We start from the raw sequence: 13,482 nt of genomic DNA, 5'->3' as shown, positions 1-13,482 counted from the left end.
TTGCTTGAGTATTTGAAGTGATTGTAATTTAAATGTTCCACGAGTACAACAGTAATATTTTTATTGTTTTCTGTCTCTCCTGCAGTCATGGCATCAGCAGAACAGATTTTAATCTTCTTAGTGATCCTGAGCTGTCCTTTATGGAAGTTATATCAAAGATACCATCAAATCCCATCAATAAAGGTATAAAAATTATAATTACCTAGGATATTGTGTAACATATCTCATGATTACAATGTAGTGAAAGCTTATGTAAGTTCCCTTCCATGCCATCTAAATTCAAAATAGTTTGATTCCAGTAAATGCTGTTGATAAGTTGCATAACTAAGAGGTCTGAAATTCCAGAGTACAGGGTGCAAAGAAAGTCATTTGACAAGCTGTGTCATATACAAGCCCAAGAATCATTTTAACCAGCCCCCAATTATTATATATATATATATATATATATATATAGGATTTTTTATGGTTTTTCTGTAATTTAAATACCCAAACACTTCACTTGCTCATTGGGTGAGTAAAGAACAGTGATTTCTTGATAGTTTCTGTGCTAAAGAGTGTTTGTTAATCTATTTTTTAACAGTTCTTGGAGATGAGAAGTCATCTTCTCCTACAGGAAGTGTTAAGACAGAATCGTCAGTTTCATTTGATAGCCTTTACCCTATGAACAACGATTATGAAAGGAAACAAGGCGAAGATGCCACTAAGGAACCCAGTGAAGAAAGGGCAGCAGACATGGGTGCTCCAACTTCATTATCACCCCAGGAACAGGTATCCATGCATCAGGCATCTACAGCAATGCAACAAGTGCCAAAAGCCGAGACACAAACAGTATTGCCAAATGCAGTGGAATCAAGTTCCCCTACAGATGCTTCAGATCAGACTGTCAGAGATGATCCTATTATGGCAGCAGATGTTAAGGTTGAGGAAATGGATGAAACCCCTGTGGCTTCTCAGATCAATCCAGCGGCCTCCCAAGATGAGGACTCTCAACTGAGCTTCAACCAAGAGAGTCAGTCTGGTGAAATGTCTGTCTTTTCTGTGAGATGGCCTAAGGTACAAACAGAATGCTACTACAATGATGTATGTTAGATGTATCTTATTCTAATGCGACTCAACGTTCTGTGGAGATTTTGTACGATTTGTTTGTTGCATAAGATTTTTCAACTTTTTATGTCCAAGTCTCTCTGTGATAAAGAATACAATTTATTATATTAACAGGGCTCAAAATAATTTTTTTGATTGTTACCAGTCATACTAACTGGCCAAAGAAATTTCAGCTCGGTCAAGTCTCTTTTTGAGCTGTCATGACCAAAGTATTAAAATTAAAACAATAACGATTTAAACCAGGATCTTTAAACATTGGAAATAGCTTAAAGATTTGTCCTGTAGAAAAGGCGTACTTGGACCTTGCAACTTTTTTAGAACAAATACATTCAAATCCATCGACAGTACATTTTATTATGTGTCCTGTCAAAATGACTGGCAAACTGAGAGTTTGACCATTGGTCCGGGTCAAATATTGTCAGTTGACCCTTATTTTGAGCCCTGGTTAATTTTAAAAAATACATCTTATCTCTATACATTAAGATTTGTATGTTAAAAATGTTCTCTGGTAGAAACTTTTACCCCCAAAGAATTTTGCTTAAACCTAATTCCTGCCTAGGAATCCTTCTTTGATTTATAGTCCTCACAAATATCACTTTTTGACAGGATAAAGTGGTTATTCAGCGCTTAGACCAACTCTGTGAGTGTGTCCTGAAAGGTGAATGGCCAGTAGTGAGTAAAGCAGCAGAGGCCCTACTTCAGAGTCAACTGGCTGCTAATTCCCCCATGTCAACAGGTCTTGGGGATGTGGACATGGCTTCACTGGCCCCTGGCTTTGCTGTTGGTGATGATGGGTTACCTGAGGACCCATCCAAAGCTTTTAAACTAAAAAGGGTAAGTTCCAACTCAAGAGGTCCTTAGCTGTACGTCATGTTTCTGTGTAATATATTACAGGACCTGAACAAAGTCTTGTCTTGTAGTCCAGAACAATTAGATTTTCTTGGTGGGGAAGTGACTTTTGAAGCTCCCTCCAGGCAAGTCATCCTCCAACAAAATCATTTACTACGATGAGCAAGAAGTGGCCCTGGACAGGCAAAAGGAGACAGTTGCTTGCCCAAAGGACAAGCCAGAATTCAATTTTTTTTTAAACCCTGATCAAGCATGAGATTTAAACAACACCCTACTCTACTCAAGGGTGAAGTATCTGCAGTGTTTGATTTGGCCAGTACATAGAGGATATTACACGGTGGCGAGAAGATATGAATTTTATGTTCATGTGGCAAGAACAATATCTCACGAGTGAGCGAAGCGAACGAGTGAGATATTGTTCTTGCCACGAGAACATAAAATTCATATCTTCGAGCCAACGTGTAATGTTCTTTTTATTATATGGAGAAACCAATTCAACAAAAGCAAAAGGCGGGAATCGTGACGTCATTGAACGCTACGACACTCACAAAGGTGACATACGGAAAATACGCCACTCGGGTCCCAGATGAAGTGGCGTATGGAATCTACTAGTGGTTTAGTTCCCAGTAAAACACTCTCCTCCATATGATAAAGTGTAATATCAAACCACACCACATAGCCAAGCTGGAGTACAATTTCTTTTTACATGTTGTCTCTCTTCAGTGCTATCAAACAGACATAGCCAGGCTTCGTGAAAAATTAATTATGTTATGACCTTTCCCCTTGCCTCTTTCAGCTTGATGGTTTAAAACTTACTTTCAAGAAAAACAGAAGAAAAAGAAAAAAGGAAGCAGGTTTGTGTTGAGTTGTGATTTTGCAAGAATTGTGTCAAAGGAAGAAATATAGCTATAGGGGGAGGGGTTTCCTTGTGTGTGTGTTTTGGGCGGGGGGGGGGGGGGGGTGACCAGGCGATGATGCAAAATTTAAAAAAAATGTAGAGAATCAGTTCCTGGATGTGTGCAAATATTTCAGTGTTTGCATTAAGGAAAAAAAATTGAATAATACAACTTGGTCAAACATTGGGTCGAAAAAATAACAAACTTTGTACCTTATCAGTTTGACACAGGCAACTCTATGAAGACATGTGAATATAGATTTACCCTACTTTTTTCATCTTATATATTATATATTATGCACAATAACAAAGCTTGTTTTGTGTGAACTTACAGAAATGGCTGAAGGCCCCTCATTAGATGAAGAGCATGCACATAATGAACCAGGTAAAGTCTTGGATCCTATTTTGATTTCATGAACCAACAGTAGTTTGCTGACATCAAGGAATACCATTTTAAAGGACAGTACGGTCTGTTAAGCCAAAGTAACTTTTTCTCATACAAATTTCAAAGAAAACTGAACAAAACAAACAGAAAATTAACAATTGTCCTACTGCAGCAGCCTTCCCAAAAATTACAGCTTGTTACAGGTCACATAAATTTGATTAAGTAGTGTCTATATTAGTGAGTTTTTAGCTCTGTTTCAGTAATGAATATCCTAACAAGGAAAAGAAGAGTATTAGCAGATTGAGAGAAACGATTTTTTGTTGTTCAGTAAACTCACATTTCGTGCTTTATGAAATTCATCAAAACACTCAGGGTGTTTTCAACATAATAACGAATCCTGCCTGTTTTAACTGATTGTTCCACAATTTCAACTACAGTTACACCCTTTGCTAATGTTGGCTCAGGGGAGGGGTAGGTGGGCAGTTTCCCAGAAACCTATATTGATCCTTACATTGTACCTTCATTACAGCAGTTAACATTTTTTAAGCAATAATTTTTTCATATCCTTGAGTGCTGCCTCTTATAGGTCACGGAAAACTGCCTGCCCATTTTCACCATGATGGAGAATGGAAAGAAGGCTTGATCAACGTGGAAGCAACCGGTCATGAATTCAGATGGGATGCTTCTACTGCTATAAAACCTCCTAAAAAGAAGCGAGCTTCAAAAAAAGAGAAGGGGGAAAAGCCTGAAAAGGTGCCATCTGGAAAGAAGCGAGGAAGAAAACCAAAAACCGATAAGCTCGGATCTGCGGGCAGATTGGCTGACACTGGTGGTGCAGGGATGGTACCTGATGGGGCTTCTCTTGAATGGACCGGTTTTACTCATCCTAATAGAGTTGATGGGGGAGTGAAACAGGTGTCTGCGGTAGAAGAAGGCAATTCTGGCCTTACAAGAGCTTCTTCTTCAAAATCACCCCATGAAACTGGAGTAAATACTGCTTTGCCAGCATTTGGAGAAGAGGTGAGGGTAGTAGAAAATTTCAGCTTTCTTTGGCGTCAGGTTGTTGTTTTGTTGGAGGGGCAGTTATGCAAGAATTCTCCTAAGTTTTTGTGTAAACAGTGCTCAAAGTGTGAAAGTGCTGTTTATTTGCTAATGTATAAAATGACCTTTGACCCACAGGAGAAAGATGGGAATCACTTTAAAGAGTGAGCAAACCCTAATGATCTGAGTGATTTTTATCGAATAGCACTACTCTCGTACAGGAGCTGCCGCGAGAATGTATTTAGGCCAGATGTATGAGCTATCTTCTGAAAGTTGGATCATTTAGCCAACAGTGAGCAGTGTTCTCCCTAGGATTGTGGGAAGGCCAGGGGGTATTCTGCCCTAGATTTTTAACAGTGTTTGTAGGAAGCCTGCTTTAGCCAGAATAAAAATTCATGAAGATTAGGAACTTAATTTTAGTAGTTCATTTGGTTAGCAAATAACTGTTTTTGTCCAGTGTTTTTTTTTCTTTCTGAGCCCCACAAATAGCAGCTGTTTTCTCAAAATGAGAGTCTTCTTCCAATGTTCTGTTTTTGGAATTAATCGATTTCAGAAGATTTGGTGTCGTTTTAGGTGACTGAACTTCTTCCACCAGATTTCCATCACTGTTCTGTCTCTTTTCCACAGTAAAAGAGTTTTGTTTGTGTTCTGCTCATTTCGGGCTGATTGGGTTCTCCCTTTTGACACTGCTTAAAATGCAAGTTTCGTACTCCATGTAAGCACCTTGAAGAGCCCTTGTGTTTCTGGGACAGTTGCAAGATTGCTGCCATTCGGTGAAACAGATGCATCACAGGTTTTAACATATTCAAAGGGAAATCACTTTACTAATTAGTTAATTGGGAGAAAACACACAAGTAAAAACACCAGACAATGTTTCATCAACTTTAAGTTTAGGTAAAGCTTTAAATCTTTCGTTTTTAACCCTTGTGATTTTCTGGTAAATTGTGCCAGGCTACCTGCCTGGCCATAAATACCAAGGGAGAACACTGAGTGAGAGAGACATTAAGCCTGGTTCTTAAATGCCGCCGAGCTACCTGCAACATAGCTGCCAATACTGCCTGCGGCACCATTCCGATATGAGAACTGAAATCGCCAGCAACAGAGGCCATGTCAATCTTTACCACTGGCATGCCTGCAAAGGTAACTCAAGTTTGACTTCGAATGCGTGCCAATGTAAAGACCTGTGATGTTTCCTGTTGCCGGCAGCATTATGTCCTCATATGCTGGAGTAGTATCACAGGCATTACTGGCAGCTATGTTGCAGATACTTTGGCGGCACATGAGAACCAGGCTTAAGTATGAATCAGCAACTGATAATGATGTCTGGTTGTCATGGTTTATTGTCTTAGGGAATTCAAAGACCTCAATATGTTTTTCTTTCAGTTTAAGAACTCAAGTGTGGAAGGAAATTCACTGAGCACAAGTGGTTTAGATGAACCAGTTGCTGTTGTTGATAGAGAAAGTGGAAGGAAGGTGAGTGTTTGAAATAAAAATTATCTTTGCTATGTCCTTCCAGCTCTTTCATGATCTTTAAATGTCTTTGCAAAAGTGTTTGACCGCAGTAGGGTATTTAAGCCTGTCTGGTAGGTGTTAAAAAGGTCGGGGGAAATGGGAAACCAGACATTCAAGGGAAGAGCCCTTCGCGTTTAGCAGGCCTAGGTTTTCCCTCCCACCTCCGTTTGAAACTCACTCACCGAAAGTAAAACTTTTTAAATGTAGTCACATCATTAAATCACTTGGCCAGTGATAGAAATGACTTGAGTACAGTCGAGCCTCCCGTAAGCGGACACCCACGGGACCAAGGGTAAGTGTCCACTTACGGGAGGTGTCTGCCTACAGGAGGGTGAAAAAAAATGCACTAGAGGGCATATAATGCACTGGAACAAGTATTTTAAAGCTGTAAGACCACTTGTAACAGTATAATCCATCAAATAGTTTTTGGATGTTGCTTTTCTATTATACTGTACGTAGGAGGAGCACGATATGGTTTGGAATTGCCTTGCGAGTTTAAATTTCAAGGCGACAAATTTTCGTTCGACTGGCTCAAAGAAAAGCTAAAAAAGGAAAACTTTGATGTACTGTAACGAAAACAAAAACTTATTGCAACGTTACCTTCATATGCACTGTACTGTTCAGACTCAGACACTGCTTTTTTCTAGGTGAATGTGTGATTAAAACTGAACCTAGTATTGTTCATTGTCCGCTTACGGGAGGTTATTTTAGACCCTGCAGACCCCAAATACGTGTCCGCGTCCGCTTACGAGAGGTGTCCGCCTACGGGAGGTTAAAAATGTAGTGTTTGAGAGGAGAAATAGCTGGGACTGCAGTTTGGTGTCCGCTTATGGCAAGTGTGCACTTACGAGAGGTGTCCGTCAGTGGAGGTTCGACTGTACTAACATATGGTTGTTTGTTCTTTTCAGTTGGTGGGAAGTCGAGCACCTACGTTATCAAACCTTGTAGAATGGCTGCAACAGAATAGCAGTTTTGATGTTGCCGAAGAGTCTGCTGCATTAGTTCATAGCAAGGTATGTGTCATAAAACAAAACTTCAAAACAAGACAGTAATCTTTGATCCATAACTGTTTTTTGTAATGAACCAGTGATTTTAAAAGGAGGACGTAGATGGTCTTAAAGGGCACACATGTACACCTTTCAAAATGTGGGACCAGGAAAGGAGAATTGGCATCTTAACTCCTTCACTCCAAATAGTGGCCAAAAAAAGTCCCCCAAACATCGAATTCCTTTTTGTAAGATCCCTTGAAATACATAGCACCATGCAAAAGTACTACCAAAGAGGTTTCATTTGAATGGTAACATCATAGGATTTCATCCACAGACTATAACGTTAGCACTACATACTAAATAAATAGTACCTAGTGAAAGTACTGCTGAAGAGGTTTCATTTGAATGGTAACACCGTAGGATTTCATCCGCAGACTCAAAAGTTAGAACTTCAAACTAAATAATTAGCACCATGTTACAGTACTTCCAAAGAGGCTTTATTTGATTGGTAACAGCTAAGGATGTTGTCCACAGACTCGAAAGTTGGAGTAGAAAATAACCTCGTCATAATTTGGTCTAGAATAGAACAATTTTGATGTGTTAAAAATTCATACTTAGCTACGAGGCTTGGGGGAGTAAAACAAGAGAAATGTATCGTTCATTACTGAGCCTGAAGATGATTTCTTTTGTTTTATTCCCTTAAGCCTCAGAGCTAAGTTTTTAATATATCGAAATGGGTCTTTTGAAAGGGTTAACGTTGAAGGGTGATGGTAAACTTATTTCATGATGGCTTGTGGGACTGCTGGGCAGTGCTCAGGGTCCTTAATCCCTGTCTGTGTTCAGCTGTCTGTGTGTATTACATGTGACACTGGATGCATGCACACACCCATGTGTAGTCCTAGATTAAATTGAACGTCATAGTCCAGCCAAGATCTTTCAAGGACTGACTGGTTCCCCTGTTTCACACAGTATAATAATAACAATCAAATTTGTGTTGGTGACCGTGTATGATAGTGGAAACCTGTCCTAATCAGGGCTCGAAATAAATCCCATCCAGTAGTCCGAGACAAGTGAATTTTCTTGCTGGGCAAGTAACTTTTAAAGCTTATGTGCCCAATGGGCCATGCTCTAGGCAAGTCATCCTCCAACTAAATCATCAACTAAGATGAGCAAGTAGTGGCCCCGAGCAAGCGAAAGGTGAGAGCTGCTTGCCCAAAGGACCACAGGCGGCCCAAACTCGCGTTACGAGGGGAGGGTGTTAAGTAATTTACATACCATAGGTGACGCGCCGGTGTCGCGTTACAGGCGACCGTTGAAAATATAAGAGTCTTTGTATGAGAAATATATTACGGAGATCTGCGAACGCTAAATAACGCTTAACCTTACTTTTTCTTAAATGAAATGAATAAAAAAGACTTACCTGCGATGTATTCCACTGCATTTTGGTGTTTCTTTGTCGTTTACAACTTTTTTTTTGGCTTTTTTGCGTAACCACTGTTACTCCTTTCATAGAACTTCGTTCTATGGGTGTTCTATGGGTGTAATGTAAATTACATTACACCCCTCCCCTCGTAACGTGAGTTTGGGTCGCCTGTGAAAGGACTAGCCCATATTCAATTTTTTATTAGCCCTGCTAATCTCGCGGAATGAATGTGATTTATGGCCACCTTTGGTCATTTCTTTGCCCTGATGTGGTAGCCCAAAAACTGATTATTTATTTCAGGGTATTCTACCAGAATCTCTTCAGAACAGATTGAGCCATGGTGGAAGAAAGTCCAATCCTACTACGCCCACGGCTGCCGGGCCACAAGCAGCGCATCAGTTATATGGGAGTTATAATGAGATGAACTACGGCACTTCTGTTTCTAAACCTCAGTTTGACTCATCGTCCACGTCACTGACATCAACAGCACCGTCTAATTCGCACAGTGAACCTACTCGCTCCAATTTCCCATTCGACTCACAGTTTGGGAACTTTCAGCATGCCATGCCATTTGGACCATTCGGTCATGTGCCGTACTACTCGCATTATGGGATAGGTGGGACAGCAAATCCTCAGGGAGGTGCTGCTTTTGGCGAGAGTGCAATGTCAAAACAGGGACAATCACCATCTAGTCCCAGTCCTTCATCTTCACATCTCGTGTTCAATAACACTTATTCATCAATGTATTCAGGGCAACAGTCCGGTAGTGTTTCACAGGGATACCCTCCTGGGATTGGATCAACTGCTTTTTCTTATCCTCTTATGAACAATGGGAATCTTGCACCATCGCCCTTGTCATCTGCTAAAGGAGACTTAATGCAAGACAGCCCAAGTCATGGTTCTCCAAGTATCGGTAGTGACATTTCATCTCATGGAAGCCCAGGCAATGATTGTTGATGGTAGCAAAAGCTTTATTCTAGGGTATTTAACGTATTACAAAGCTTAGCTGATGGTTAGATGTCAGATAAATGTGAGCCTAACCGTTATTGACATAGGCTGTTTTTTAGATGGCTTTGAAGAATGTAGTACCAGTTTTTCAAAGAGATGTATCCGATATATCTTCTGTTGTAGCGTCGAGAGTAATTATTAACATTTGCAAATTCAGCTTTGAATTTTTGTTGCTGCGCTAAGCTGTTTATATTGATGCTTTTAAACTATTGTTGTCTGCTTCATGTTACAGTCATGGAGACTTATATGGGTTCTCAAATGAACCTGGAAAACCAGTCTAACATATTTGAAGCCCAAACGTTCTAGGTCTTCTCCCGTTTTCCTTTTCCGTTGATTAGAAAAGCAAATCCTTGTTGATATAGTTGGAGAAGACGAAATTCGGCTTAATACATGCGCCATTTGAATAATCGTATTTGTCCTGTATTCTCGCTCAAACTGGCTTAACATGCAGGCTTCAATACTCTTCTTCTCTCTCCAACCATATTGCCTCTCGTAGCCTGTGTTGCACCCAGGAGAATCTGATCACGTCTGTTTTCTGATTCTTGGTTTTCAGAGAGCTTTTCTTATTCATAAACCTATTCTTATAATATACATATGCATGATTTATACATATATAAAAAGTATTCAAACATGTTACGCCAGTGGGCATTGTACATTGAATTGACTTATGCAACATTGGATTCTAATTTTTATAATGCCAATTCTTTCTTCTTATAAAACTGGATATCACCTGAATGGTCAGGTGTCACCATCGGTGAAAGGAAAAATGTGGAAAGCCAATGGTGCCCAAATTAATATATTGCAGCAGTCCTGCTATTTATTTTATGATTAAGGTGACTTTTGTACTTTTTATCGTTCAGTCTGGCAAAGCTCCGTAAAAAATGGTCTATACAGTCAAACTAGAATGAGGACAGACACTTATTTATTAGCACCGTTGATTTTTCTCCCGTAAGTATAAATTTTACGATGGTGTCAATCGTAAAATGTTCATCTTATAAATACAGTTCAAGGCTTTTTTCCGTTGGAGAAAATTCACAGTCGCTCTTCCTCAACTTTTATAATTCATAAGACCAAGAAAATTCTCTTTTCTACAATACGTTTTATTGCTTCTAATGTGTTCAACTTGTTCCGCAATGGTGTGAATGTCTAGTTTATACTTAAAGTTGTTAATGTTTCTAGATGATTTTCGGAAGAAGTAGACCCGAGCGAGAGGGTCGCACATGCCTAGTCTTAACGCTACAAACTTGTGTACTTGCGTGTTCGCGTTTCTCTGAACTCCAGTCTTAACTGGAGTGAGGACCCAAATAGCAGCTATGAAACGACAAACGTGACTGGCTTTAATACAACCCCTTCTTTTGGCTCATTAACCTTTAAAGCCCAAGTATCCATGTACGAATTCTCCTAAGACTTAGATGGGAGAATTTGATAAAAGATCAAAGCATTTTTGCTCAGGTGATCAGTTTATTAATGCTCGAGACATTTTCTCTTGATTATGTGGTGATATTGTTAGGAGAAAATTAAAGCTGGTCACTCTTGTTACTTAAAGGGTTAATAGGCTGATTTAGCAACAGAACGGGAACGTCAGTTGACCACGGCACGCGCAAATTAAACAACTGGCAATTGGGCACCGGAAGTCGTGGTTAGTCCTTTTCGAGCGCTTTCCCGTCGTCAACTGACGTTCCCGTCCTGTTGCTAAATCATCTGTGCGCGCCGTGTTTAGCAGTGCGAGATTGGATCTGTGGTTTGATCACTAAGTCAGTCAACTTAACTGTCCTCTAATGTTACTAAGCGAAGAGTATCATGAAATAAATTATAGTGTGCTTTAAAAATGTACCTTGTACATAATTATTCAAAAGAAAGAAATGGGTCTTGGTTAATATAGGAAATGACAGGATGTTTATTAAGGATTTTAAGAGCTGCTTGTTCGCAGATCCCTAAATGAACTTCATGAGTGGTTGAAATTTCTGTCAGTTGTCCAGTAGTAACAGCTTGCTAATCAGTAAAGTGGGACCGAGACGAAACTAATTTTTACAAATTTGTTAATTCTAATTTAGTCAGTCTGTCTGGTTATGCAAAAATTGTAATTATTCTTGAGATTAAATTGAAGGTATCGGCCTTTTGTGACTAAACACACTGGAGGACAGACTCTAACTTCTGAGTAGTTACAGGAACTAATGCTATGAAGTACCCCTTATTATGGCCTCGATTAATTTTGATAGAAACGTGCCTGTATTTAAGGACTGTATTTATTAATTTGAATGAAATTTTTACAAATATTTTTAATAAATTTCTGCTGCTCCGGTGTCTCTTACCTGAAAATGCCTGTTCTCTTTTCACTGTTTTGTTGTTGTTGTTGTTTTCCTTTTATACATTTAGCTGTTAGCGTACGTCTCCTATGTCCTTTACTTACGTCCGTGAAGTGAAAGGAATTCACCAAAATTTTGGTATAACCAATGTGTTCGATTTCCCGTGGGACGACTGTAATACCCAGGAGAAATTGGAAGCAATGGTTATGCAAAATGTTGTGGGGCAGACAAGGTGCATTATGGTCTATATGACGTACTAACCGCAGCGCAAGGGTTCATGAGAAGAGCAAATAGGACCTTTCGCTTTTCACGTAGGACCTTTCTTTTCTTGTCCCTTGTGTGAACGACGTCTTCCAGGCCTTCTCGGTTAGTGTACAGTAGAACCCTGATAAACCGAACTCGGAGAACTCGAACTAAGTCTAATTTCCCTTGGATCTCACCCCACTTTGCGGTCATTTTTACTCGGCTTACTCGAACTCGAATAACTCGTATTCCCCGCTAAATCGAACAAAATTTCATTTTCCTTTCATTTACCCCGATTACTCGAAATCTGGTTCTTGTAACTTCACTCGGATGACATACCATGAGCTCTTTTTGTATAATCAGTAAAAACGCTGAAACTAACACTGGTCAACACAAAGGTCAACACTACATCAATTTGATTTTAATTGGTGCAACGAACAGATCTAGCCTGAGAAATCAGACATGTTGCGACTCCACCAACGGTTTCCCGGCGAAATGACGGTTGTTTAGGCATCAGTCAATTCCAGCTGCGCCCAGCACCCCGCCTCAGGGCTACTGCGGGGCATTTGCCCGCCTTGTTAGTCCCGGGGGTGGGGCATTTGCAAATTTTGCACTGCCCTGGGGCTGGGCATTTGCCAACCCCGGGCCCATTCCCGAGCGCAGCTGGAATCGACTGACGCATTACCATTTCACACAAATTCCCGGAAATTCCTGTTGGGATGTAAATGGTAACCGTTTTTTTTTTGGTTCATCCCACTTGAAAATTACCGGAACCGTTGGTGGCGTCGCGAGATGTAGTCTGTTTTCTCAGGCTACGAATAGATCCCGTTTTATCATAGAAAATTCCTAATCATCATGTTACCGTTACTGGTGCAATAAGTTAAATTTGCACTGCACTTTACAAAAATCAGTAACTATCAATTTTTAACTTAGCAAATTGAATTTTGTTATCGACTACGTTAACTCGAACTGTTTTACGTTTCCCTTCAGAGTTCGAGTTACCAGGGGTTTTACTGTATTTGCTGATTGCGGTGACGTATCCGAGGCGAACGGCCTCGCTCGGACTGGGTGACCCGCGGGGAATAATGAGGACTAGGGCTAGGCAAGAATGTGCCTTTACGTTTTGGACGCTCTTTCGATTCCGCGCGCTGCCCACCAAAAATTCCCAAAACTCCTGGCGCCGCAGCTACCGCCAAAAATCCCAAGAAGCGCCTGGGTGCGAGGAGTGTTCCTGCTCCCTTCTAGCCTGTTCCAGGCGTTCAGATAGTAGAGCGCGGCGGTAAATGGGGAGCTAGTTAAGTTGTACACCGGGAAAACGGGGGGCGAGAGCGGTTCTCTCCCCTGTTTTTTTTTCTTCGTGAATCTTTCTCCCGCGCTCTACTATCTGAACGCCTGGCCAGGCTAGCTCCCTTCATGAATTGTGCGCCCTGTGGAGGTCAGGGAAACGCATCATTAGTGACCTCGCTGCCGAGCTACTTGACCCTTTGAAGACCAAATCAAGATAGGGCTTTCTTTTTTCCAACTTGGGAGGGGAAGAGGGCCTAGGAGGGTTAAACGGAATATACCTATCAATCCCTCATTACGAAACTGTAACTTACGAGTGAAGAAAGTGGTGAGTGGAAAATGAGTTGTATGGAGAAAAATTGGCCCAGCTAGGAGGGTGACCCTACCCAGGGCTACTTGGCTAGGCGGATCAACCTTCTTGCCGGGTCAACTTTTTGTTTCTT

The 13,482-nt window shown here is 40.6% G+C and overlaps 1 protein-coding gene across 3 annotated transcripts in view; it reads left to right on the top strand.

Moving 5' to 3' along the window:
• Positions 1-11,525, top strand: part of LOC140927536 (chromodomain-helicase-DNA-binding protein 8-like) — a 32,962-nt gene extending 21,437 nt beyond the window's left edge. For all 3 annotated transcript variants that reach the window (XM_073377203.1, XM_073377202.1, XM_073377204.1), the window contains exons 35-43: positions 86-183; positions 581-1,053; positions 1,711-1,938; positions 2,750-2,807; positions 3,183-3,233; positions 3,820-4,253; positions 5,658-5,747; positions 6,695-6,799; positions 8,499-11,525. In XM_073377203.1, the coding sequence (XP_073233304.1) occupies positions 86-183; positions 581-1,053; positions 1,711-1,938; positions 2,750-2,807; positions 3,183-3,233; positions 3,820-4,253; positions 5,658-5,747; positions 6,695-6,799; positions 8,499-9,155 (2,194 nt within the window). In that variant the 3' untranslated portion in view covers positions 9,156-11,525. The remainder of the gene's footprint in view (positions 1-85; positions 184-580; positions 1,054-1,710; positions 1,939-2,749; positions 2,808-3,182; positions 3,234-3,819; positions 4,254-5,657; positions 5,748-6,694; positions 6,800-8,498) is intronic.
• Positions 11,526-13,482: the final 1,957 nt, after the last annotated feature.

This window comes from Porites lutea, chromosome 2 (genome assembly GCF_958299795.1).
Source record: "Porites lutea chromosome 2, jaPorLute2.1, whole genome shotgun sequence".
Classification (NCBI taxonomy): Eukaryota; Metazoa; Cnidaria; class Anthozoa; order Scleractinia; family Poritidae; genus Porites; species Porites lutea.
Note: the sequence above shows the minus strand (reverse complement) of the source record. Positions and strands in the feature narration are given on the sequence as shown.